At 46.8% G+C, this 22,982-nt stretch overlaps 2 protein-coding genes and 1 pseudogene across 16 annotated transcripts in view; 2 read left to right on the forward strand and 1 right to left on the reverse strand.

Moving 5' to 3' along the window:
* Positions 1-22,982, forward strand: part of Tmigd3 (transmembrane and immunoglobulin domain containing 3) — a 76,288-nt gene that overhangs the window by 32,324 nt on the left and 20,982 nt on the right. The window contains exon 1 of one of the 11 annotated variants that reach the window (XM_087613522.1): positions 16,339-16,464. The exons of the other annotated variants lie outside the window; for them this stretch is intronic. The gene's annotated coding sequence lies outside the window, so the exon portion shown is untranslated. Of the gene's footprint in view, positions 1-16,338; positions 16,465-22,982 lie in introns of those variants that run through there. 11 annotated transcript variants of the gene reach the window in all.
* On the reverse strand, positions 1,048-7,663 carry Sub1-ps4 (SUB1 regulator of transcription, pseudogene 4; annotated as a pseudogene). The gene is made up of 3 exons (XR_015675547.1): positions 7,555-7,663; positions 7,357-7,430; positions 1,048-1,625 (listed from the first exon to the last, which is right to left on the reverse strand). The product of XR_015675547.1 is annotated as an SUB1 regulator of transcription, pseudogene 4, transcript variant X2 (transcript).
* Adora3 (adenosine A3 receptor) lies at positions 7,956-21,246 on the forward strand. Of its 4 annotated transcripts, XM_087613755.1 has the most exons (6): positions 7,956-8,083; positions 13,724-13,992; positions 14,675-14,741; positions 16,339-16,464; positions 17,495-18,274; positions 20,153-21,246. In XM_087613755.1, exons 5-6 carry the CDS (start codon positions 17,919-17,921, stop codon positions 20,757-20,759), a joined length of 963 nt encoding a protein of 320 aa, XP_087469881.1. In that variant the 5' UTR covers positions 7,956-8,083; positions 13,724-13,992; positions 14,675-14,741; positions 16,339-16,464; positions 17,495-17,918; the 3' UTR covers positions 20,760-21,246.

Consider the following 22,982-nt stretch of genomic DNA (forward strand, 5'->3'; position numbering starts at 1 on the left):
TGTTCTTTTGGCAACTACATTGTGGTATCAAGGTTGTGCTTTCTTTATTTAGGAACTAAGGACATGGTTCCAGAGTAAACATTTAGGCCTTCGTTTAGATTCAGTTCTGCTGTGCCTGCCAGTCTTTATGATCTTGGGAAAATAGCCTAACCTCTATAAAAGTTCAGACTTTGTGTTCATAGCAGCAAGAACTTTCCAACCAGCAGGGATTTTGCATCCCCACCCTGGAATATTTGGCAAGAGCCTGAGGCATTTGGATTGTCATGATTTGGGGAGTAGGGACTGCTGTTGGTATTCAGTGGGTAGAAGGCATGGGTGATGGTAATGTCTAGTAACACGGAAATGCACAATAGATGGCTACCCTCACAACAAAAAGTTACCAAACTGGCAGTGGAGTGAAAACCAAAATATCCCTGGCTTAGGGGCAGAGCATTTAGAGTTTGACACAAGATTTCGTAGGTGCCACATCAACAGTGCTGTCATCAGCAAACGATCAGTTTAATGTGGTTTGACTAAAAAACATAAAGAAAATGAAACAAATAAACACATACACACACAAACCAGCTTCTGAAAAAGTAAGGATCATCCACTTCTTGGTAGAGTTCAGAAAATTCTCTATAAACAGTGGTAACTGCAGCCCATCCAATTGTAACACAGGCCTAGCCAAAAGGTTTCAAGTGGAGGCTCTGGAGCCTGATATATACATACATACATACATACATACATACATACATACATACATACATACAGACACACACACACACACACACCAAGGTATGTTATATTACTTGTGGCAATTGTGAAGGGTGTCATTTCCTAATTTCTTTCTAAGTCTCTTTATCCTTTGAATAGAGGAAGACTACTGATACACACACACACACACACACACACACACACACATCAAATGATATTTAACTCAGCCTTCTTTTCTGTAAAGTGGCCATCATAATACCTGTCTTTTTTTTTTTTAAGATTGTAATGACCTGACTTTATTTTACACTAGGTAGGGGCACAAAGCAATCCTCTTTAATAAGGTTGACAATTAGCTTCACTTAGAACATTTTAATAATGCACATTAAAAAAAAGCATTTGTCTTACAAATTGTTCTGCAATCCAAATATACAACAGCATGGAAAACGACATTTAGAAAACAAAAGCCAATGTGAAAAGACAGAGTAAAACAGCTACGACAGTACAGGCTTGATATGGCTCAGACTTTACGGTTTTCTGACTGCATCATCTACGTCAGAGATCTGTTCCTTCAGCTGGCTCCACTGTTCCATGTTTAAAGAAATACCTTTTCTCCCTGGTTTCATTTCACCTTCTGAGTCCATCCAATATTCTCTAATGCCATTAGAATTTTTCCTTTAAAGTCCCGAACACTGACATATCTCACCTTTCCAGTCGGGAACGTCATCATCTCTGCTGCTGCTACTCTGCTTGGAGGACGCCAGTGCTCTAGAACTCTCACCAGGCTTTTGCTTCTTCACAGGTTTCTCTGGAACAACTTGCTTTTTCCTCTTTAACTGTTTTCCAACTTCGCTGTCAGAATCACTTCCTGAAGAGCTCGAAGAAACAAGTTCCTTTGATTTAGGCACTGCTCCGCTCCAGCCGTCCAACAGCCTCTAGCTTGCTCGCTTGCTCCGGACTCCATAATACCTGTCTTATAGGAAATACATTAAGGCACATGAAGGGCCAGTCTGCATAGCATAGCAAGCATTTGACTGACACTTGCTATTCTTGCAGAGGAGTGGTTAGGGAGAATACTAGAAGGAATTTTAAAAAAAGAAAAAGCATTTGTTATTTACTTGTAGTTGTGTGTGTGTAGGCGTGCTTATGCCACAGCACATATGTACTGGTCATTGACAACTTGCAGGAGTAAGTTCTCTTCTACCACTGTGTGGGGTCTAGGGACCAAACTCCACTTGTTAGGTTTGACAGTGAGCGCTGTTACTGCTGAACGTATTTCTTGTCCACCCAGAAGAACACTGATTTTAACAAGAACCTCTAAAATATTTAATACGGCGTATGAAAGGGACACTCACCACATAAACAGAGAATCTAACCAGGGGTAGAAACCACCAGAGGACCTGCTGGAAAGGAGCCAGGTGTCGATAACCATCGTCTCCATGACTTCTCACACCCCTTTGTATTTCTTTGAGTCTCGTTGACAGTTGTGGAAGTGAGCTCACAATAGTCACTTGCTGAAGATCACACGGCTGCAGAGGGGCAGAGCTGGGCTTTTGAATCCCCAGTGTGACTCCCTCTGGCCTGGGATTTTGTGGGCTGGAATTGAGCACTGCTCAACTCAGGGCAAATTTCCAGAACATTAACAAGTTAGGAGGGTTTCTATGTTCAGGGAAAGGAAGTGTGAAAGCCTAGCCTCTGTCTCCTGGCAGCCTGGGTATGTGAGGCTGAGAGCAGAAGGCTGCAGTTTCTGCTTTACTGCAACGATAGCTTCTGGGTCCAGTCAAGTCACCCTGCAATGTCAGCACAGAGTCATCCATAGAGAGAATCTCTTAGTGAATATGAGACCTGCTGGCCAAAGAAGGAATATGGGCTCTTAGGTTGTTATTCAGCATTCTTTTCCACCACAAGGGGAGGTCTTCAGGATTCTTAACCTGTGGATCTCATCCCCTTTGGGGTCCAATGACCTTTCCACAAGGTTTTCTTAAGAACATAGTAAATATCAGATGTTTGCATTATAATCCACAACAGTAGCAAAAGTACAGTTATAAATAGCAGCAAATAATTTTATGATGAGGGAGGGTCATCACAATATGAGGAACTGTATTAAAGGGTCATAGCATTAGGAAGGTTGAGAACCACTGTTCTAGAGGATTCCTGAGACCTGAGACAATTCCTAGCAAGTAGGTGTGTGTGTGTGTTTGTGTGCTGTGTGTGTGTGCTGCGTGTGCTGTGTATGTGTATGTGCTGTATGTGTGTGTGTGGTAGTGTGTGTGTATGTGAGGTGTGCTGTGTGTGTGTGTGCTGTGTGGTAGTGTGTGTGTTTGTGGTGTGTATGTGGTGTGTGTATGTGTGTGCTGTGTGTATTGTGTGTGTACGTGGTGTATGTATGTGTGTATGCTGTGTATGCTGTGTGTGCTTTGTGTGTGTGTGTGTGTGTGTGTGTGTGTGTGTGTGTGTGTGTGCTGTGTGTGTGCATATTTGTTGAGGTAGGGTCATCATAACCTGAGTAACCTAGGCTGTAAACTGGAGAACCACGGTAGCCTTCCCATATGCAGCTCTATCTGGCAGAGAGAATGCTGGAAATAGTGTGGAGTCCTGAGGGCCTAACTGTGAAGAGTTGGTGCAGATGATGATGTCAGCATCTCTGGTGTCCTGAAGGACCCCTTTGGCTCGCCTGGTCTTATACAAATGCATTAGTTACCTTTCTCATCATTTCAACAAAGTACTGAACCATAAGACTTTAAAGGAGCCAACAGTGGTCCTGGCGCATGGTTTCGGGAGGGTTTCAGGCCATCGTAGCAGGGAGGTTTTGGCAGGAGCAATGCTCTTTACATGAAGTACTGTCTATGTGGGACCTGGCATGTATTAAACCTTTAAAGGGTCTCCCATGCTGACACATTTCCTGAAGCTAAGCAGGCTTCCTCTATGGCCTGAAAATTATCATTAAAAGCTGGGAAAACAGGGTTTAAAAGTTGAGCTGGTCGAGGCATAGTTCAAATTCAAATCATAATCAAAAGTATCACACGCAGCATCTGGGTGGATCTCCCTGCTTACCCACCTTCCCTCCACCTCTGCTCCTCCTCCTAAGATTTATTTTATGTATGAGTACACTGTAGCTGTCTTCAAACACACCAGAAGAGGGCATCAGATCCTATTACAGATGGTTGTGAGCCACCATGTGGTTGCTGGGTATTGAACTCAGGACCTCTGGAAGAGCAGTCAGAGCTCTTAACCATTGAGCCATCTCTCTTTTTTTTTTTTTTTTTCCGGAGCTGGGGACCGAACCCAGGGCCTTGCACTTCCTAGGCAAGCGCTCTACCACTGAGCTAAATCCCCAACCCCATTGAGCCATCTCTCTAACCACCCTCCCCCGACTCCACCCCCAGCTCTTCTTGAGGCACAAAAATAACAGAGCTAGAAGCTGTCTTGGGATGCTCGGGCCCCACATATACAGCGGAAGCTGAGCAGAAACAAAACAGGTTATAAGAACTCACTATCAACATGGCCCATGTGTTCTGTGAAAAGTCCTGCTCTGCTCTGACCAGAAAAAAGTACTAAAAGTTCACTAACCTGGTTGTTTAAATATAGGAAAGGAAACAGATGCTGGCTGGGCGGAAGTGGGTTGGGGGTGGGGCTTGAAGCCTAACCTCTGCTGATTTGCTGTGGGGCCTTTCCGTTTTTTACCCTGGGCTGTACCTCCCTCAGAATTCGCCTTCTCTGCAAGCTCCTCCTCATGATTGACAAGAGAGAGTTATTTTTAAGCCGATCTTTGTGACTTCCTTTTGGCTTGTGTCCTCTGCTTCCTTGGTAGTCCAATTCTGGCACAGTCTGACAGGCCGTGGGAGGCGAGGGCTGTCTTTGTATGGGCAAATGGCAAAGGCTGAGTGGGGAGCCCAAAGGTGCTGACTCTGTCAGGCTGAACACAAACCCCCGACCCAGCTCCTGAGCCGACAGTGCAGAGGAGTCCCAGCTTCAGGCCTAAATCTTAATCTCAGTGTGTGGACGTAGCCCGTAGCATCCACTTTGGAATCCTCTGATTCTATCCACAGTGTCCAGATAAATATAGGGATGCCACCGTGTCTTCAACTGGTCTGTCTTCTGAGGAACTCCCCTTTCTGAAACCAGGCTGGGCTGCCCTCTGAGTCTCCGAGGGCACCCGTCCTGTCCTCTCATCTGACTGGGTTCCTGGGGAGTGTGTCTGGCCAGGTGCACCCCCAGCACCCTCAGACTGTGTGGCTCACGAGTCAGCAACCTGTCTCAGCCTCTTCACTCTCCATAACAAAGGAGGTGAGTGGAGATCACTGTGGCTCTTGGGGATGGGGGATGGCCTCCTCAGAGTTCCTGCTGATCCCTTTCACTTCCTCTAGACTTCAGTATACAGTAGAGACCCTGAAGTGCAGCTGGTGCCCAATAATGCGGGTCTGTGGCTTCTTGTTCAATGGCTGGTCATGTCCTGGAAGGGCCTCCTCCTTAGTCTTCTCTGGAGATGGATATGGTCCCCCAGCTCCTATCACATCACAGAGCCACACCCTCTTCTGATTTCAAAGATTTCTTTCTGGCTCATCATACATGCAGGCTGAGACCTGGGAGGGAATACTTTAGAAATTAGCACTATCTTGCCAAGGCCCAAGAGAACACAGCTCAGGTCTTAGTGGGTAGGAGTCTTGGTTGAGTAGCCCCTGTGAAATCAGGCAGAATAAGCTAGTCTGTGTCTTTCCACAGTAACCCACATGGGACGCTTAGAAAATTCTTTCTAATTCAGAGTCCGTGTCAAGAGATATTCGGTTTTTGAGATTCCTCCCCTGCAGACAAAGAGCTGGCTTTGCACTAACTTTCTGTTGAGCTCAAGCTTCTGACGCTCAACTTCAGCTACTGTAGAACTAAAGAAAATCCGACTCTCAATGTTGCAGTTGGATTAATTGATCTGCTCCAGGCAGACAGGCACAGTGGTCAGAGATGTGAATGCCTAGGGTCACCTGACTCTGGCAGCTGCTAGCCAAGCCTTGGGCAAGCTACTTAACCTTTAAGGAAGGGGACGTGGTGCTGTGTGTGCATGACCATGAGTCCCTCCTACCTGCACCCTCACTGACTTGCCGTGGGTGGGGCAGTCACCGCACCTGCTTCCTCTTTGGGTCTTTCCTGTCATCTGTGAAATGAGAGCCACTTCAGCTTTGCCACATCTGACATCTAAATGGTATTTAGGAGAGCGACAGCATGGCGTCTTTGATTTGGTTAGGGAATGGCAGAGTTTATCTTCTGTAAGTGGAAGGCGAGGAGGATTGTGAGGTAACCCTTTAAAAATGTTTATTAATTCTTTGAGGGTCACACACACATACACACACATACACTTACACATAGTCACACACTCACAGTCACATACACTCACACACACGCTCACAAACACACACACTCACAAACACACACCCTTACACACAATGCATTTGATCATATTCATGTCCTACTCCTCCCCCTAACTTCTCCCAAGTGTACTCCCATCCCCCAACCCCTCCTAATTTCATACCCTTTAGAAAAGTATTTTTATAACCCATTGAGTCTACTCCTCAGTGTCCATATATTAGAGTGTGGATCCACCCACTGTAGTGTGGTTGACCTTCCAGGGGCCGTGCCCTTAAAGAAAACTGACTTTCCCTCTCCTAGGACATGTCCCCTGCTTGACTGTAGGTTTCTGGAGCAACCTCCCCTTAGGCCAGCCTTCCGGCAGTTCCTTGTAGCCCCACCCAGCCAGCAGCTGCTCTTGCATCCCTGCAGATGTTTCCAGTTTGCAGATTGCTTGGGGTTCTCGTCAGTCATTTGTTCCATTTGCTCAGAAACAACAGCCAGCATTCTTGTCAGGAAGTGAGAGAGTGCCAACCTCAGGATGACACAAAAGGCCCCAGTCATGGGTAGACAGAGATGGGGTAGGGGGTGGAAAGGACCAGTGACGGGACCATCTGCAGTGACCTAGACTTCTGCTGGCCTCTGCTGCAACCATGGTAACTGAAACAGCATCTATCTGGCTTCCCTCTGGGAGGGCCCAGCACGGGTCAGTTGAATCATCTTGGAGGGCCCAGGTCAGAAAGAGGCATTCTCCTAAAGGCCCGGGAGTGACTAGAGAGTCTGGCTCTGAGGACAAAACATTCTGGTTCCTTGCCCCCTTCACCATCAGGATCTAGTCCAGCGTTAATGAAAGGTTAGAGGGTGTTTGGTATTCGGGATCAAGAGCAAACACAATAAATGCGCAATAAATCTCAAGTTGTGTGCTGTGCGGTTCACTTTTGTCAAGTAGCTGTTTTGGCAGGAGGTGACCATAATAATAATCAACCTTCACACCCTGCCCAGAAGGTGGCCTTTTTATAGCACTGAAGAGTGCCAAGCGCTCTGCCAGGCCCTCCAGAGTGAGTGACAGGTGAGACACAGAAACTGTGACTGTGGTTCTGAATAGAGCTGGCTCTTGCGATAGCCAGGCTTCACCTGCGTCAACCGAGAGGCCTCAGCAGCTGCGGGGCCTCCATCCTGCCTGTCTAGGAACTGCCTGCAGTCAGAGCCCCCACCCCTCCCCCACGGTTGGCCTTCTCCATGGCTCACAAAGGGTGTGTGTGTTGGGGGGGGGGGATGTCATTTTGCTGAACTCTGGCGCAAGCTTCTTCATGCTGTCAAGTTACTCACTTCCTGGCAAGTAGAAAAGATAGGAGAAGGCGTCACCGCCTTCCTGCCATCGCCTTCGGGTCCAGTTTCTGAAGCTAGGAAAATCAACAGAGGATTTGGAGCAAAAAGCTTCTTCAACAAAAGATGAGAGATAGGTACCAAGGAAAGCCAAATCGAGACAGTTCCCGCCTTCCGGTCCTCAGCAAGCCTACAGCCCACGGTTCACAGAGGGTCCGTAGGTATGGAAATACTTTCTGTTGGTTAGGCATCCGCCAAGCACCTCACGAGGCGTCGCTGGCTGGGTGCCAATGAGGTTCACATTGAGCATGGGTGCAGGACTCTAGTAACTACCAGAGTGGGCCAGACCCTGCTCCAGCCGTTTGGTCCTTTTCCCTTCACTCAGGCCCCAGAGAATAATCTCCCTCCTTCCCCAAAGAGGAATTTAAGACATGGAAGATTGGGCAATGTGGCCAGTGTTATCCACTTAGAAACAGGGCTCACAAAATGAGAAGGACGTGGCACGTTGAACTTCTGAGTCACACGCTGGCAGCCAGCCCATATTGATTTCTTCTCGGGCTGGGCCTCAGGGCATAAATACAGTGGGACAGGCCTGACACCCAGAGGCAGAAAGCAAAGCGTGCACACGGACTGGACTGTGCAGTGGAGTGGGACTGGCTCTCGGCAGGCACTGAGTCTGAGGATTCTGGCACAGGCTTGAAGGTGCTGCCAATAGGAGGTGATGCGACTGGTGGGTACATAAGCCTGGATGGACGGGACAGGGAGACTGGCCACAAAGCACACATGCGTGAGTCACTGTTTGAGTGGGTGGTCCTAGGGTGTCCACCTGAGGGTTCAATGAGGTGGGCACCAGAATGAGAAAGAAGCTCAATGCCAGGAAACCTGATTACATTCCAGTTTTGAGCTTGAACCAACCACTTTGGGCACCAGCCTCCTCTCATGTTCAGTTCTGCTTCTAATACACGTGTGCCCTAAAATCTCACGGTGAACATTGATTTGTGACAAGGAAAGTGATTAGCAACAGGCCAGGTGAAGCCACTAACTGCCAAGAGCAGTTCTGGTCTTACAGAAGAATCAGGAAAATGAGAACAGGGCTGTACATACAATAACGAGTGAGTTCTGCCAGTGAGGGCCATGGCAACATCCCGGATACTTCTGGGCATCAGTACCCCAAGTTCTGTATTGAGTCCTCTCCAAGACACTCACTTAAAATGACAGAGCTTTGTGACGTTTTGATTCACTTTGTAACCTTGGCAGTCCACTCTGGCTTTGAATTCACAGAGATCAAGCTGTCCCAGCCTCCCAACTTCTGGGATTACAGGCATGTGTACTGTATCTGGCTGGATATTTTATTTTTACAATTACACAGATTCCTATGGTGCATAGGAAATAACAACAACAATGTCCGTTCTATGTACTCTTTTTTTTTTTTTTTTTTCTGGAGCTGGGGACCGAACCCAGGGCCTTGCACTTGCTAGGCAAGCGCTCTACCACTGAGCTAAATCCCCAACCCCGTTCTATGTACTCTTTATTTGTGACTTGCATTCTTCCCAAAAGCATGTGCTCGTAAAAAAAAAAAAAAAAAAAAAAAAAAAAAAAAAAAGAACAGAAAAAGAACAGAGCATAACAATTAAGATACCAGAGCCAGGGCTGGAGGTTTGACTCAGTGGTTAAAAGCAATTGCCACTTGGGATGGTTTGAATAAAAATGGCCCCCTTAGGCTCACAGGGGAGTGGCACTATTAGGAAGTGTGGCATTGTTGGAGTGGGTGTGGCTTTGTTGGAGGAAATGTGTCATTGGGGATGGGGGGGGGGGGAGTTGAGGTCTCAGAAGCTCAAGCCAGGCCCGGTGACTCACGGTCTCTTCCTGCTGCCTGCTGATCCAGATGTAGAACTTTCAGCTACTATTCCAGCACCATGTCTGCCTGCATACTGCCATGCTTCCCACCATGATGGATAAAACCACTGAACTGTAAACCAGCCCAATTAAATGTTTTCCTTATAAGAGTTGCCGTGGTCATGGTGTCTCTTCCCCCGCAATCGAAACCTTAAGACACCGCTCTTTCAGAGGACCCGAGTTCAGTCACCAGCCCTCACACCAGGTGGTTCTGAATGCCTTGTAACTCCAGCTGCAAGTGTTCTGATGATGACTTCTGGCCGCTCATACTTAAAAAAAATAAATAAGTTTACAAGGACATTAGGAGCCTGAAGTTGAGATGGTGCATGTAGCTTTTCTAGAAAGTCTTTTTTTAAGTGAACCATGGTTGCCGAGACAAGCCTGGCTTGGGCTGACCCACTCTGAGTCTCTTGGCTGCCCCCTGCAGAAGCAACTTATACTACTGAGCTGATGAACAGAGCAGGAGAGGTATTTAGAAAAGCAATATCCTTCCCAGAAGTAGACTCCTCAGGGAAATTGACCTCTTAAACTTCTGTATAAGCAATAACAATATAGCATCTTGAATCATGAGGAGATGCTGAGAGAGTCTGTATGAGAATAGCTTTAATGAAAAGCGAAGGGAAACAAAGTTGTTGGGGAGAACCCTACTGCAGTAAGTGATGCTGTTTCCTATGCTGTCTGACCATGGACTAGCTGCAGGGGTGTGGGGTGGAGAGGGTTGAGGGAGGATCGGCTGGCTGCCCTCCACTACCCTGCAGCCTAATGGGAGAAGCCAGAAGCCAGAAAACTGACAAAAAAAAAATACCCTGGTTTCAGTAGCTGGCCCAACCCATGGATCACCCACACCCATTCGGATACTGAAGAGTTTCTGCCCAATGGTAGTTTAGGTTTGGTATAATTGATTTGGCCTATTCTGAACTAATGCAGTAGTTCTGAAGTAACTAATGCGGGTTCAGTTCCTGGTTCCACCACTTGCTGGTGGAAAGTCACCTCTCACAAGGCCTTGGTTTCCTCGTCTGTGAAATGAGTAAGCTGCACTTTCGACTAAGTTTGGCACGTGATTGTAAGTGACAGGTATAAAACACCAAGGACGGAGCCTGACCCATGGCAGGGTTCACACACGCGTGATAGAGGGAGTAAGTGGGGAAGACATGTCATCAAAGTAGTAGAGGTTCCTGGTTTCTTGCTATATCGGAGAATGTACCCAACTCATTTAAGGGTAGAGTGGGTTAAGAAGAAGCAGACCAAGGCACAACCCCACTATAATCATCTACGACTGGCGGTGCTCTATCCCAGGTTCGTTCCAGCACCGTCTAGTTGGTGTTTACATAAAGGTCACTGAAAGTGACATCAGGAGCCACAGTTGACCTGTGTGGAATCAGAGGATGAGCCTCAGAGACTTGAGTGAAAAATACCACGATGGGTAATTGAAGGCCTGAGGCAGGATTGAGGGGGCTGGGATATGAAGAAGCTCACAGAAGTTTGCATAAGTCATGGGCTTTGAAAGGATGCTCTCTTGAAAAGGTCAGGACAGTAATCAGAGGGTCCTGTGCCCCACAGGAGGATGGGTTAGGGATTGGAGGGTAACAGGGGAAGGACCAACAATGCACAACCTAGTGAGACCTCCTTTCAGCAGACATCTTATGGTAGCAGAGCCCTGTCCTTAAGTCAGGAGACCAGATTGGGCTGGTTCCCAGTGCAGAACGTGCTCTTTACCAGAACAGACTTAAGCCGATTCCTCCTCTGTTTGGTAAGAGTAATTGTTCCTGCTTTGTGGAGCAAAGAGCACAACTTTTTTGTTAGGAGGTTCATGCTGCTTGCCAGCCTTCTTGAGTCAAGAGGACCAGAATATTCTGTGGGACTAGACTGGATTGAACATAGACAGCTTAACCTACCCTCCTAGCTCCTGGCCTCCCATGCAAGTCCGAGTGCATTTTCTTTCCCTGGTGGCAGTTTGTGTTTTAGAGGACGGTGGAAATGTGCTGCCATCTGGTGTCCATGTCTGAGCACAGCACCTTAGCCAGACCTCAATTGCTCAAAACACAAGCTGACATAGCTAGTTCAAAGACATACTCATGTTTTGAGAGCCTATAATCTGGAAGAATGCTGGGGACAGCTGAATCCTCTAGAGCAGTGGTTTCCAACCTTCCTAATAACATGACCCTTTAATACAATCCCCTTTAATACAATACAAATGTTGTGGTGACATATTTTCATTGCTACTTCATCACTTTAATTTTTGCTACTATTATACATCGTGATGTAAAAATGTAGGTTTTCCAGCAGTCTTATGTGTGTGGTGAGCAACTCACAGGCTGAGAACTGCTGCACTAGACTTTCTCTTGGGCTTGGAGGCCTGGCTCACTTGGGTGTGGTTGAGACGTGGTAGCTAAGGTTTGGGCACCTAGTCACGAGCAGTTCCCTTTCTGAGCAGGATTTCCTGTAACCCGAGTTACAGGGACCTTGGGTTTCTGGGTCTTACCATCCTTTTCATTTTTACTGATACTGAGAGAGCTCTGCATGTTCAGAGTCTTGGGCCCAGTAAGTCGAAAGGGCCTCAGACTAGCCCTAAGGAAACCCTGGGATCCCAGGTCTGTGAGCATGGGAAACTGCCTGAAGTCTTAGCATCTTACCTGTAGTTTGACAGAGAATGGGAAGGGAGCATGTAGAAGAGGTGGCAAGGAGAAGACACCCTCAAAGGTGACTCTGAGCACTGGTTCCTTCTAAGGTCATGTTGTTGACTGGCATATAGAAAGGTCTGTAAAAGCGTAAGGCTTTGGGGGAAGTGGTAATGCTGTCAAGAGGAAGTGAGTAGACGTGGTTCTATGCAAGTATGCCCACAGCATCGTGGCAGCTCTGAGCGGCAGGCTGCACCGCCCAGCTGCCTAGCATCCTATCTTGGCTGCGGCTTGTGCAGTTCTGGGATCTGGAGCTGCATTCCCGGTCTCCCGCTCATACACTTCGCTGTCGAAGACTGGCAGTTGAGGTTTTCTAGGCTTTTCTGAGAAGCTACAAAGGAGCTAGTGTGTGTCCTCTCTCTGGTCAGCTTTTTCAAGATGTTATGCAGCCAGTGGCTGAACTATGCTGGGGTGCTCCAGGCCTGAGCTTGGGAGGTCTTTTCCTGGACTGGGGTCACTTTGTCAGACTGCAAACTCCTCAGAGCCCATCCTTGTCTCCCTTGGAAATCAGCTCTCTCAGTAGAACTGAAAATGGTCTTCCTTTCAAATGGAAAAAAAATGACAGGGAAACCCAAGCTATGGTTCACTTATCTTCAATTCACAATTAAAAACATTCTTAAGTAGACCTTTTCTCTTCCCCACCCTGAGTCTTCTGTGAGATCCAGTGTGCCACAAGTGGCCTGCTTATGGGGCCCTTTCTCTGGTCTTATTATCTCTTCCAATTTCAGAACAGGCACTGAATCTATTTCATATGTATGCTTTAGTCTCACAGTCTTGGCGGCCTAATCATCACATCTTATAGTATTATTTTCTTCCTACTAGTGGTCAGATAGCGACATCAAGCAGAGGGGCTGCTTGTACCTGTGAGGGCTTCATATTGTGGTTGGTCGTTTCTGAGGGCTCCAAAGCCAGCCTTACGGTTTGAGTGTCAGCTTATCGCTTCCTAACCTGCTATCTCGGCCAATTGATTCAACCTCGAGGGACTCTGCTTACCATTAGCAAGCACTGTCATTCCACTCAGAAGACACTAGACAAGACCACAGATAATAAGATGTTATTATAAAACTCCAGGACACTCTGGTGTCCTGAAGAGTACCTAATAGGTCCTAGTTGAGGGGTTTCTGTCACTGTGTACCCAGTGCCAGGTTTCTGTCACCTGGCTTGTTATAAGAAGCATATCTAGTCATCCATCGAGCAATAGTGTACCGCTGTCTGCCAGGCATCGTGGAGTAAAGGTGAAAAGTTCTGGTTTGCTCTCAGGGAACTGCAGGTTTATAGGGTCTGGGTAGGAGGCTGTTAGGGTCTCTTGGTGGACCCACAGGAGGGAGAGGTGATGTCTTAGTTAGGGTTTTAATTGGGTCTGGCTTACAGGTTCAGTCCAGTATCATCAAGGCAGGAACATGGCAGCATCCAGGCAGGCATGGTACAGGAGGAGCTGAGAGTTCTACATCTTCGTCTGGAGGCTGCTAGCAAAATACTGGATTCCAGGGAGTTAGGATGAGGGTCTTAAAGCCCACACCCACAGTGACACACCCACTCCAACAGGGGCACACCTTCTAACAGTGCCACTCCCTGGGCCGAGTATATACAAACCATCACATTCTCCTCCCTGGCCCCCCATAGGCTTGTCCAAACATATGAGTCTATGGTGGTCATACCTAAACATAGAATAATGCAAAATACATTTAGTCCAACTTCAAAGGTCCCCATAGTCTATAGCAGTCTCCACAATGTTAAAAATCCAAAGTTCAAGGTCTCTTCTGAGATTCATCCAATCACTTAACTGTAATCCCCAGGGCAAGACCAGCAAACTCCAAACTCTGCATCTCCATGGCTGATGTCAAAGTGGCCTTCATATCTCCAACTCCTTTGGTTGCAACAAACTTCTTTCTCCTGGGCTGGTTCCACTCCCTGTTAGCAGCTTTCCTCAGCAAATAGCCCACGGCTGTGGCATGTCCAACATCTTGGGGTCTCCAAGGCAACTTCAATGTTTTAGCTTTTTGTTTCGATGTCTGGGATCCACACGTGACACACTGCCGCTGCTGTTTTTGGTGATCATCCCATGGTACCGGCATCTCCAATACTCTGGGGTCTTCCACTGCCACTAGGCTTCACCAGTAGCCTCTCACAGGCTCTCTTGCCAAGTCTCAACTCCTTTGCATGACCTCTTCAGTCCTGGGCCATCAACTGCAACTAAGGCTGCACCTTCACCAATGGCCTTCCATGGCCTCTCACAGTGCCAAGCCTCATCTGCTCTTCATGACCCCTCCATGCCTTAAAAACCAGTACCACCTGAGTGACTCTTACACCATATTAAGTCCAGCTGCAGCACAAGCTACAACCTTGGCTATCTCTGGAACACAGCCTCTTTGTGCTCTCAGAAAACATTTCCGAATATGCACCTCAGTGATGCTAGTCTCTTCTTAATCACCATTAATTTCTTAGCTCTAGCTAACCAGCATCAATTGTCCCAGAGGTCCCTTCTATAGTTCACTCTAAAGTCAGAGCCATATGTCTGAAGCTGTGTGTCCTGCTGCTTGCTGGGGTTGGACCATGCCCCCCACCCTTTATTCTATTACCAGCTTTGTTTTCCAACTCTCTCTCTCTGCCTAAGCTTGGCTGCTCTAGAACTTCTCTGTAGATTGACCTTGAACTCAGAGATGTGCATAGCTCTGTCTTCTGTAATTCGGGGGTTAAATGCCTATACCACACTGCCTGGATTTACACTTTTTTTTTTTTTTTGCTAGAACCTGATTTGTTCTAGACTGGCTTTGCACTCAGAGATCTGTTTGGCTTTGTCTCTTGGGATTAAAGGTTTGTACTACCATGTCTGGGCCTAAATTTAGCTGGATGGGATCTTGCCTCAAGGAATTCAATTTAATATCCTTGATGACAGGGTTCAGCTCCATTTCACTTCCTGGTGCCCCTTTAATTCTCAAACCATATATTTTACATTTTTCCTTTCTCAGCTTGCTATGCTTGTTTAAAATGCTCTTCATGAGACTTAACCAGAGAACAAAGTCTATGATGGGTGTTCCTTTGTCAATGAGACTTCCTTTGTCAATGCAATAAATCTGAGTCTCTTCACCTTAGCCTCAGGCAGACTCTTCAGATAAGGGCAAGAAAATAGCCACACTCTTCACCAAAATACCACAAAAGAGTCTATAGGACACATATTGAAGTTCTCCACTGAAACCTCTTGGGCCAGGTCCTCACAATTCAAGTCACTCTCAGTAACAAAATCTTTCATTTTCTTACTAGGATAGCCCAGTAAGTCCCATTTAAATCATTCCAGTGCTTTCCAAATCAAAGTCCCCAAATCCACATTCTTACAAAGTATGGTCAGGCCTATCACAGCAATACCCCAGTCCCTGGTATCAACTTTTGTCTTAGGGTTTTACTGCTGTGAACAGACACCATGACCAAGGAAAGTCTCATAAAGGGCAACATTTAATTGGGGCTGACTTACATGTTCAGAGGTTCAGTCCAGTATCATCCAGGCAGGCATGGTGTAGGAGGAGCTGAGAGTTCTACATCTTCATCTGAAGGCTGCTAGCAGAATACTGACTTCCAGTGAGTTAGGATGAGGGTCTTAAATCCCACACCCACAGTGACACACTACTCTAACAAGGCCACACCTATTCCAACAGGGCCACACCTTCTAAAAGTGCCACTCCCTGGGCCAAGCATATACAAATCATCACAGGTGGTGTAGGAAGTTTTCTTCAAGATCTTGTTAGAAAACTGTCTCAAAGGGAGACTTTTATTTTTCTAAGTGGGCCAAGCTCCTCCAGCTAGACCAAGTGAGTGTGCACAGGAGAGGAAGTGAAAGGGAATTACCGAGCCATGAATTGCTGGGAGCTGTGGGCATATGGCTTCTGAGAAAGAAGCAGATGGCAGGAGCCTGTACAGGCTCAAACCCCACTAACCTGGGAATTATAATGAAAGTTATTATCAGAAGCCAGGACCTTGTAACAGAAGATGTGAGAGAATGGGTCCGTGGGTAAGAATGAGGAAACAGGATTGTAAGGTGGCTGTCTATCCTGGCCTCTCTGCCTTCCTGGATCTTTTGGATTTCAATCCTCATTGAATAGATCCTTGGCACAGTCATGAGGCAAGCTAGTGAGGGACTGTGGAAACCTCTCTCCCACCCTTCAAACTTGCCTTTGAGCACTGGTGCTTTATTCAGAAGACACAAAACGACTTTTTCTCCTTGGAAGAAAAGAAACTCCCAAGGCATTGCAGAGAACTCTGGGAGTAATGTTGCTGGGTGAGAAGGGGTGGTGGCTATGTTCCTCTGGAAGAACATATACTGTTCTGAATAGCTGAGCCATCTCTTCAGTCTGTCCGCCTATCTTTTCCATGTAACAAAGCATGGACTGTCATCATGTTTCTGTTGTTGTTAATGCAGAAGCTGCCCATTGCCTGACCAACAAGCTTTAAATAGAGAAGAAAGCTTGAGCTCCTGTCCTGCCACTCTGTGGAAAATGATGGAGATTTTTTTATAGAAACCCAGCAAGATTCTGATTGTTTTTTGGTAAGGAAGACTCTTGCCTCTTGGTAGAAATTGTTCTCTGTAACTTCCCCTCTGAGGAAGAGAGAGAGAAGGCAATCACAGCAGAAGTAAGAGGAGGCTGATGGAACATAAAACAACAAATAAACAAAACAAAACAAAACACTGACTTAAACACCAGGGCTGGAGAGATTGCTCAGTGGTTAAGTGTACCTGCTGTTCTTGCAGAGGGGGACTTGATGTCCTTTTCTGATCCCTATTGGCACCTGTACACAAATGTGCATACACATGGACACCATACACATCAACACATATATACAAACATATATGTGTGTAAAAATTGTTTTGAGTTTGTCCTTGATTGACTTGAAATTTTTAAGTAGATCTGGGCGCCCTTAAACTCACAAAGATCTGCCTGCCTCTGTCTCCCCAGTCCTGGGACTAAAGGCATGCACCACAATTTTCTTTCTCTATCACAAAATCTTTGTGCTAAGCAGGCAGAGGGTGGAAATATTACATAGTGTTTCCATCTCTTCTATTCAGTCCTACCCACAGCTTATCTGATTCCTGAATGATCCCCGACATGCATGGACACTTGCATGCCTGCGTGCATGTGTGCATGCCTCTGTGTGTGTGTGCGTGTGGTGTATTATCTGTAGTGGATATCTGTAGTGGATGCAGTACTCAGAGTCTGATGTATGCATGCCAGCCAATCAATCATTCTACCACTGAGATATATCTTTGGCTTCCCACACCCTGACTTCCCTGACTTGAGGTTTTGTTTTGTGTGTGTGTGTGTGTGTGTGTGTGTGTGTGTGTGTGTGTGTGTGTGTGTGTTTTAAAGATACTGTTAAGTTACTTAAGATGGCCTCAACTCTGTAACCAAGACAGAACCTGTAACCCCCCTGCCTTAGCCGTCCATGTAGCTGAGACTGTTTGCTTTCACTAACGGACCCTGGCTCTAATCTCCTCTTTGAGCAGCCTCCATGTGACTCAGGGCAGCCTCCTATGCTCTGTCCATCTGGTTTTTTTTTTTTTTTCTTCTTCTTCTAAGGGTTCCTGGCCCTGTACTTCCTCTTGGACTATCTCACTTCTTGAAACACTGTAAAGAGGGGTGCTTATCTTGATGGAGCTTGAAAGCTCTCTGGGGCCCAGGGACAGCAGAAGCCCTGTCTCTGTCTGCCCAGGGAAGTAAGAACAGCAGCACTCTTGGATTTGGCTGCATAGAACTGTGTCCTCCAGGTTATCAGGAGGGCAGGGCTAAGTGGCTGAGGTCTACGATCCTGTCAAGGACCTTTTCTGAGAAAAGTCTCTAAAAGAGCATCACACCAGAAGGAATAAGCAAGTCATGAATTCTCCGGACTGTTGCTACCTTCTAACTTCTGGGCAGATGTCTGTCAAGAGCTAGGTCCACTGGCCCATACACATCCTGCTGAAGAAGCAACAGAAGTTTCCAGCTGAAGCTTCTCTGAGACAGCATGAAAGCCAACAATACCACGACGAGTGCCTTGTGGTTGCAAATCACCTACATCACCATGGAGGCTGCCATTGGTCTCTGTGCTGTAGTGGGCAACATGCTGGTCATCTGGGTGGTCAAGCTGAACCCCACTCTGAGGACCACCACCTTCTATTTCATCGTCTCCCTAGCACTGGCTGACATTGCTGTTGGGGTGCTGGTCATACCCTTGGCCATTGCCGTCAGCCTGGAGGTCCAGATGCACTTCTATGCCTGCCTTTTCATGTCCTGTGTGCTTCTGGTCTTCACCCACGCTTCCATCATGTCCTTGCTGGCCATTGCTGTAGACCGATACCTGCGAGTCAAGCTGACAGTCAGGTAACCGTGTGGGAGAAGTGGTGGGACAGTAGTTAGAATGCTGGAGACTAGAGCTACTAAGTTTGGTTCCCAGACCCTTTCCATGGACACGAGCCAAAAACTGGCCCTTGACATTTCAAAAGGGCAGTGAGTACCTTTGCACTACATGGTGTGTGAAGACCTTGGACATGAGGAGCTGAGACACGGGAATAGGAAACAGGGGTGCTCCAAGCCCTTCTCCATTGAACATGGGCGTCTGCTTTCTGGCTGTGGTAGGAAAAGATGATAAAAACGTGATATATCTTTTAGTTTATATATAAAAAAATCTGATCTCAAGTTTTCAAAGGGACAGCGACCTATTCAATAGGGTATCTTGTTTTAGAAGTAGAAGACAGGCATAAGAGGAGATCAGCAGATGGACGAGTGGCTTCACAGACGTAGGTTAGATTGTAATGTCGCTTCTGTCTGAGACTGTCCTAATGTGGAAAAAGGACTCCTAGCATGTATATTTTTCTTTTAATGAAAAGTAAAACCTTCCTGAGATAAAGATGTTCTCGTTTACAACATGGTAGTATCACTTTCTGTGACCCTGCAAAGAGGTCCAATGACAAATCACATTCCCTGCTTTCTTCTGGTAGCATATTAACTGCAAAGGAGCTATGGATGAACACAAGTCTGGGTTCCTCTCCACTATTTCTGGGCTTCAGTCTCCACCTCACTAGGTGGCTCTGAGCATCTGAACCAGGCTCACCTCCATTCAATTGTAGCACTACACTCCCAGCCCTCTGTACACAACCTAATGCTGTTTTACATGCTTTAAGATCTATAAAGTGAAGATAATAATTTCACCATTATAAGGTTAAGTAAATAAAGCCAATAAATGTAAAGTCCTCAGAAAAACCCTGTCTAGAGCCCGTGTTTGGTAAACGATAGCTCTGCCACTGCCATCAATAAAACAGCTGTCAGGAAACAGCTCTAGCGAGCTCTGAGGGTCAGTTGAGATAAGTCTTAGGTTCATCCTTTTGTAGTCTGTTTTGGGCTATTTAGGAAGGATTGTTTAAGCAGAAATGATGATTCCCCAGGATGAACTATTAAGGGCTCTGAAACACTTCAACATAAACTTAACAAAACTCTGGTTAAACTGAAACACCAGAATAGATGCCCAGGTGGAGATGGGGCAGGTACGGGTAGAGAGAAGTGTAGGGGTGCAGTGCAGCTTGTGAGCTCCGGTACAATAGCCAGCCCCCTCCCCCCCCCCAACAACCCAGAGCACAGCACTCCAGCAGGCTTAGAGGAGATTCTCATCAGCTTGGGGCTCCCAGGACTTAGGGTAACGCTTACACCACAGGAGAGGGAAAGGCTGGAGAGGTGGCTCAGCAGATAAAAGTGTTTATTATTCTTGCAGAGGACTCAGGTTCCAGTCCTAGCACCCAGCCCCCATCCTGCCCATCACTCTAGTTCCAGGAGAGCCAGTGTTTTCTTCTGACCTCCCTGGGCACCAGGCACACACACGGTATACAGACATACCTGTAAACAAAACATTCATATGCATAAAATACATAAATCTAAAAAAACAAAACAAAACAAAACAAAAAAACCACTTCTTGGAGCCATGGTTGAGTGGAGGCAGGTAGGCAGCCTGATTCTCGGACACTGATGATAATTCTCAGTTTTTGTGTTTTAAAAGTGCTCCAGAGGAGTTTCTGGATTTTCCTCTGATCATTCTAGTCTCGTTTTGTTTTTATATCTAGTGGGATTTAGTCAGAGTGACATTACACCATGAGTGTTTTACCTCAGCAGATCAGGGAAATTGGGAGAGCTTACTCTGTCTTTCTCGTTTTCTCCCAGGTTGTCATTTCTTGTTGTGAACTTACCGTTTTCCTCCCCCCATTCAAACAGATATAGAACGGTTACCACTCAAAGAAGAATATGGCTATTCCTGGGCCTCTGCTGGCTAGTGTCCTTTCTGGTGGGACTGACCCCCATGTTTGGCTGGAATAGAAAAGTGACCTTAGAGCTCTCTCAAAACAGCTCCACCCTCTCATGCCACTTCCGTTCCGTGGTCGGCTTGGATTACATGGTCTTCTTCAGCTTCATCACCTGGATCCTCATCCCCCTGGTTGTCATGTGCATCATCTATCTGGACATCTTCTACATCATCCGAAACAAACTCAGTCAAAATCTGACTGGCTTCAGAGAGACGCGTGCATTTTACGGTCGGGAGTTCAAGACCGCTAAGTCCCTGTTTCTGGTTCTCTTCTTGTTTGCCTTGTGCTGGCTGCCTTTGTCCATCATCAATTTTGTTTCCTACTTTAATGTGAAGATACCAGAGATTGCAATGTGCCTGGGCATCCTGTTGTCCCATGCGAACTCCATGATGAACCCTATTGTCTACGCCTGCAAAATAAAAAAGTTCAAAGAAACCTACTTTGTGATCCTCAGAGCTTGCAGGCTCTGTCAGACCTCGGATTCTTTGGACTCAAACCTTGAACAGACTACTGAGTAGTTACCATGACAGATAAAGAGCCAGCTCATTTACCTTCACAGTTCGCATCGGTAAACACTATAAGGACTTAACAGCCATTCTTGCTTACTTCCACTGCAGTGGGATCATCGGGCTGGTTGCCACAGAGCTCCCTTCCCTCCTCCCTCCGCTCCTCCCTCCACTCCTCCCTCCAGCCTTCCCTCCACTCCTCCCTCCCGCTTCATTTATTTTCTTGAGCTTCTCTCATTCAATTCTGTGGAGGTCTGACATGAAGGCAATGCATTCCTGGTTACCACAGACTTCGCCCTTCCTTCCCAGACACAAGAAGTAATGGAGTGAACGTTGAGGGAGTCTCCTCTCACCAAAGAAGACTCTAGTGGGGCTGGATGTACAGAACCTGCGTTGAAGGATCCCTAGGATGTTGGGAACACAGGGAGTGAATTGAATTTAAAGAGGGCTAAATTCACCTGTGTGGGTGCATTTGAGCAAATAAAAGATGGCGCCCAACTGACGTGTAGCTCTCTGCTGGGATTGCATGGGGTTTGCAGGCACAGTTGACTGCTCTTGGCATTCCTTCTGCTTGCTTCTGGAATGCAACCACTCCTGTTCCAAGGGGACAGCCTCACCACCGTAGATGTCCTCTCTTAGAGGGAGGGGTGGACTGTTATGCAAAGTTCTGATGTCCTTGAAATCCAAGGCAACTGCAGGCTAAGGACAACTGGACATTTACTTGGTTTTGTTGTTGTTGTTGTTGTTGTTTTGTTTTTTAAGATAGGATTTCCTCTGTGTAGTCCTGGCTGTCCTGGAACTTGCTATGTAGACCAGGCTGGTCTCAAATGGCCCGCCTCTGCCTCCCAAGTGCTGGGATTGAAGGCAGGCAATGCCACCAGCTGGCTCCAGCTGGAGATCTTTAGGTGTGCTTTGAATGTCTGGAACAGGACATCTGAGAAAGCTGACACCAAGACACACACACATTTGTGGCTTCAGCCGAGGTGGAGGAATGAAATAAGTTAGGTATCACAAGTATTTTAACAAATACTCTGTATTTGTTATTTTTCTGTTGCTGTTAAAAAATATCATGACCAAGACAACTTGTAGAAGAACGAATTTATTTGGGCTTCTTGTTCCAGAGGGATAAGAGGGCCATGATGGTAGGGAGTGGGCATGGTGTCAAGGGGCAGGCATGGCGGCCTGAGCTGGAAGCAGAGAGAACTGAAAGCAGCACCAAAGCTTTAACCTCGCTCAGTGTTGCACCTCCTTCAGCAAAGCTGCATCTGCTCAATGTTCAAACAATACCCAAAACAGTGCCACAACTGAGGACCAGCAGGGGTGGGGAGTGGGGGGTATTTCTAATCCAAACCACCACATACTCCTTGAGTAGCTCACATGCCCTTATGCAGGTAAATAGATTGCCCAAAGGATACAGATGGAAAATGAAGGCAGGGATGGATGTGCAGGCTTTTGCTGGGCTCCTAGTTACTTTGTGAACCCAGATGAGGAGTCCAGGACATTTAGTAAAAGTGATCTTTGAGTTAAAATTCTGTTACGGAATATAAGGCGAAAGGTCACTATCATTTTCTGGGTTTGTGTGTGTGTGCATGTTTCTGTGTGAGAAAGAGCACATGCAGGCGGAGGCTAGAAGACAAACTCAGATATCCCTTCTCCCACCAAGGTGGGCACTGCCCTCCTTGTTGACTTTGAAACAGATTCTCTTAACCAACCTTCCACAGTTAGTCTAGGCTGGCAAGGATTAGACTCTCTCCCTAGCCCTGGCAATCCTTTTCCAGCCACTGAGATTTTAAGTGCCCCCTTGGCTCTGAAATTCTGTGAACTGGGTACTACAATTATTTTTATCTCAGTGTGAAGGTGTGAAGTCACCGTGGGTAAGGCACGATGGTGTGAGGGTGAGGCACCTGGCCACATTGTCTCTGTGGTCTGGAAAACAAAAGTTGATCACTGGCCAAGCATGACGGACATACCTTTAATCCCAATACTGGGGAGACAGAGAACTCTGTGAGTCCACGGCCAACGCTGTCTATGTAGTGAGGACTAGGCCCGCCAGGGATACATAATGAGACCTTGGTGGGAGAGGATGGGCGGGGGAGAAAGAAGGAAGATGGGTGATCACAGTGCACTTGAGGCTCAGTCACAGCACTGGAGCCCTTCAGCACTCACCCTTGTTTTGCCTATCTCAGTCTGAAGCTACCCAGGGAGTCTCACTTCTGAGATAACATATTGACTTGA

Source organism: Rattus norvegicus, chromosome 2 (genome assembly GCF_021556685.1).
Source record: "Rattus norvegicus strain SHRSP/BbbUtx chromosome 2, alternate assembly SHRSP_T2T, whole genome shotgun sequence".
NCBI lineage: Eukaryota > Metazoa > Chordata > Mammalia > Rodentia > Muridae > Rattus > Rattus norvegicus.

Bases quoted from the DNA above. Each gene is read 5' to 3' on its own strand.
- Adora3 (XM_087613755.1), top strand. From the start codon at position 17,919: ATGAAAGCCAACAATACCACGACGAGTGCCTTGTGGTTGCAAATCACC. The intron at 18,275-20,152 runs GTAACCGTGTGG...CCATTCAAACAG, and splicing joins CGAGTCAAGCTGACAGTCAG to ATATAGAACGGTTACCACTC.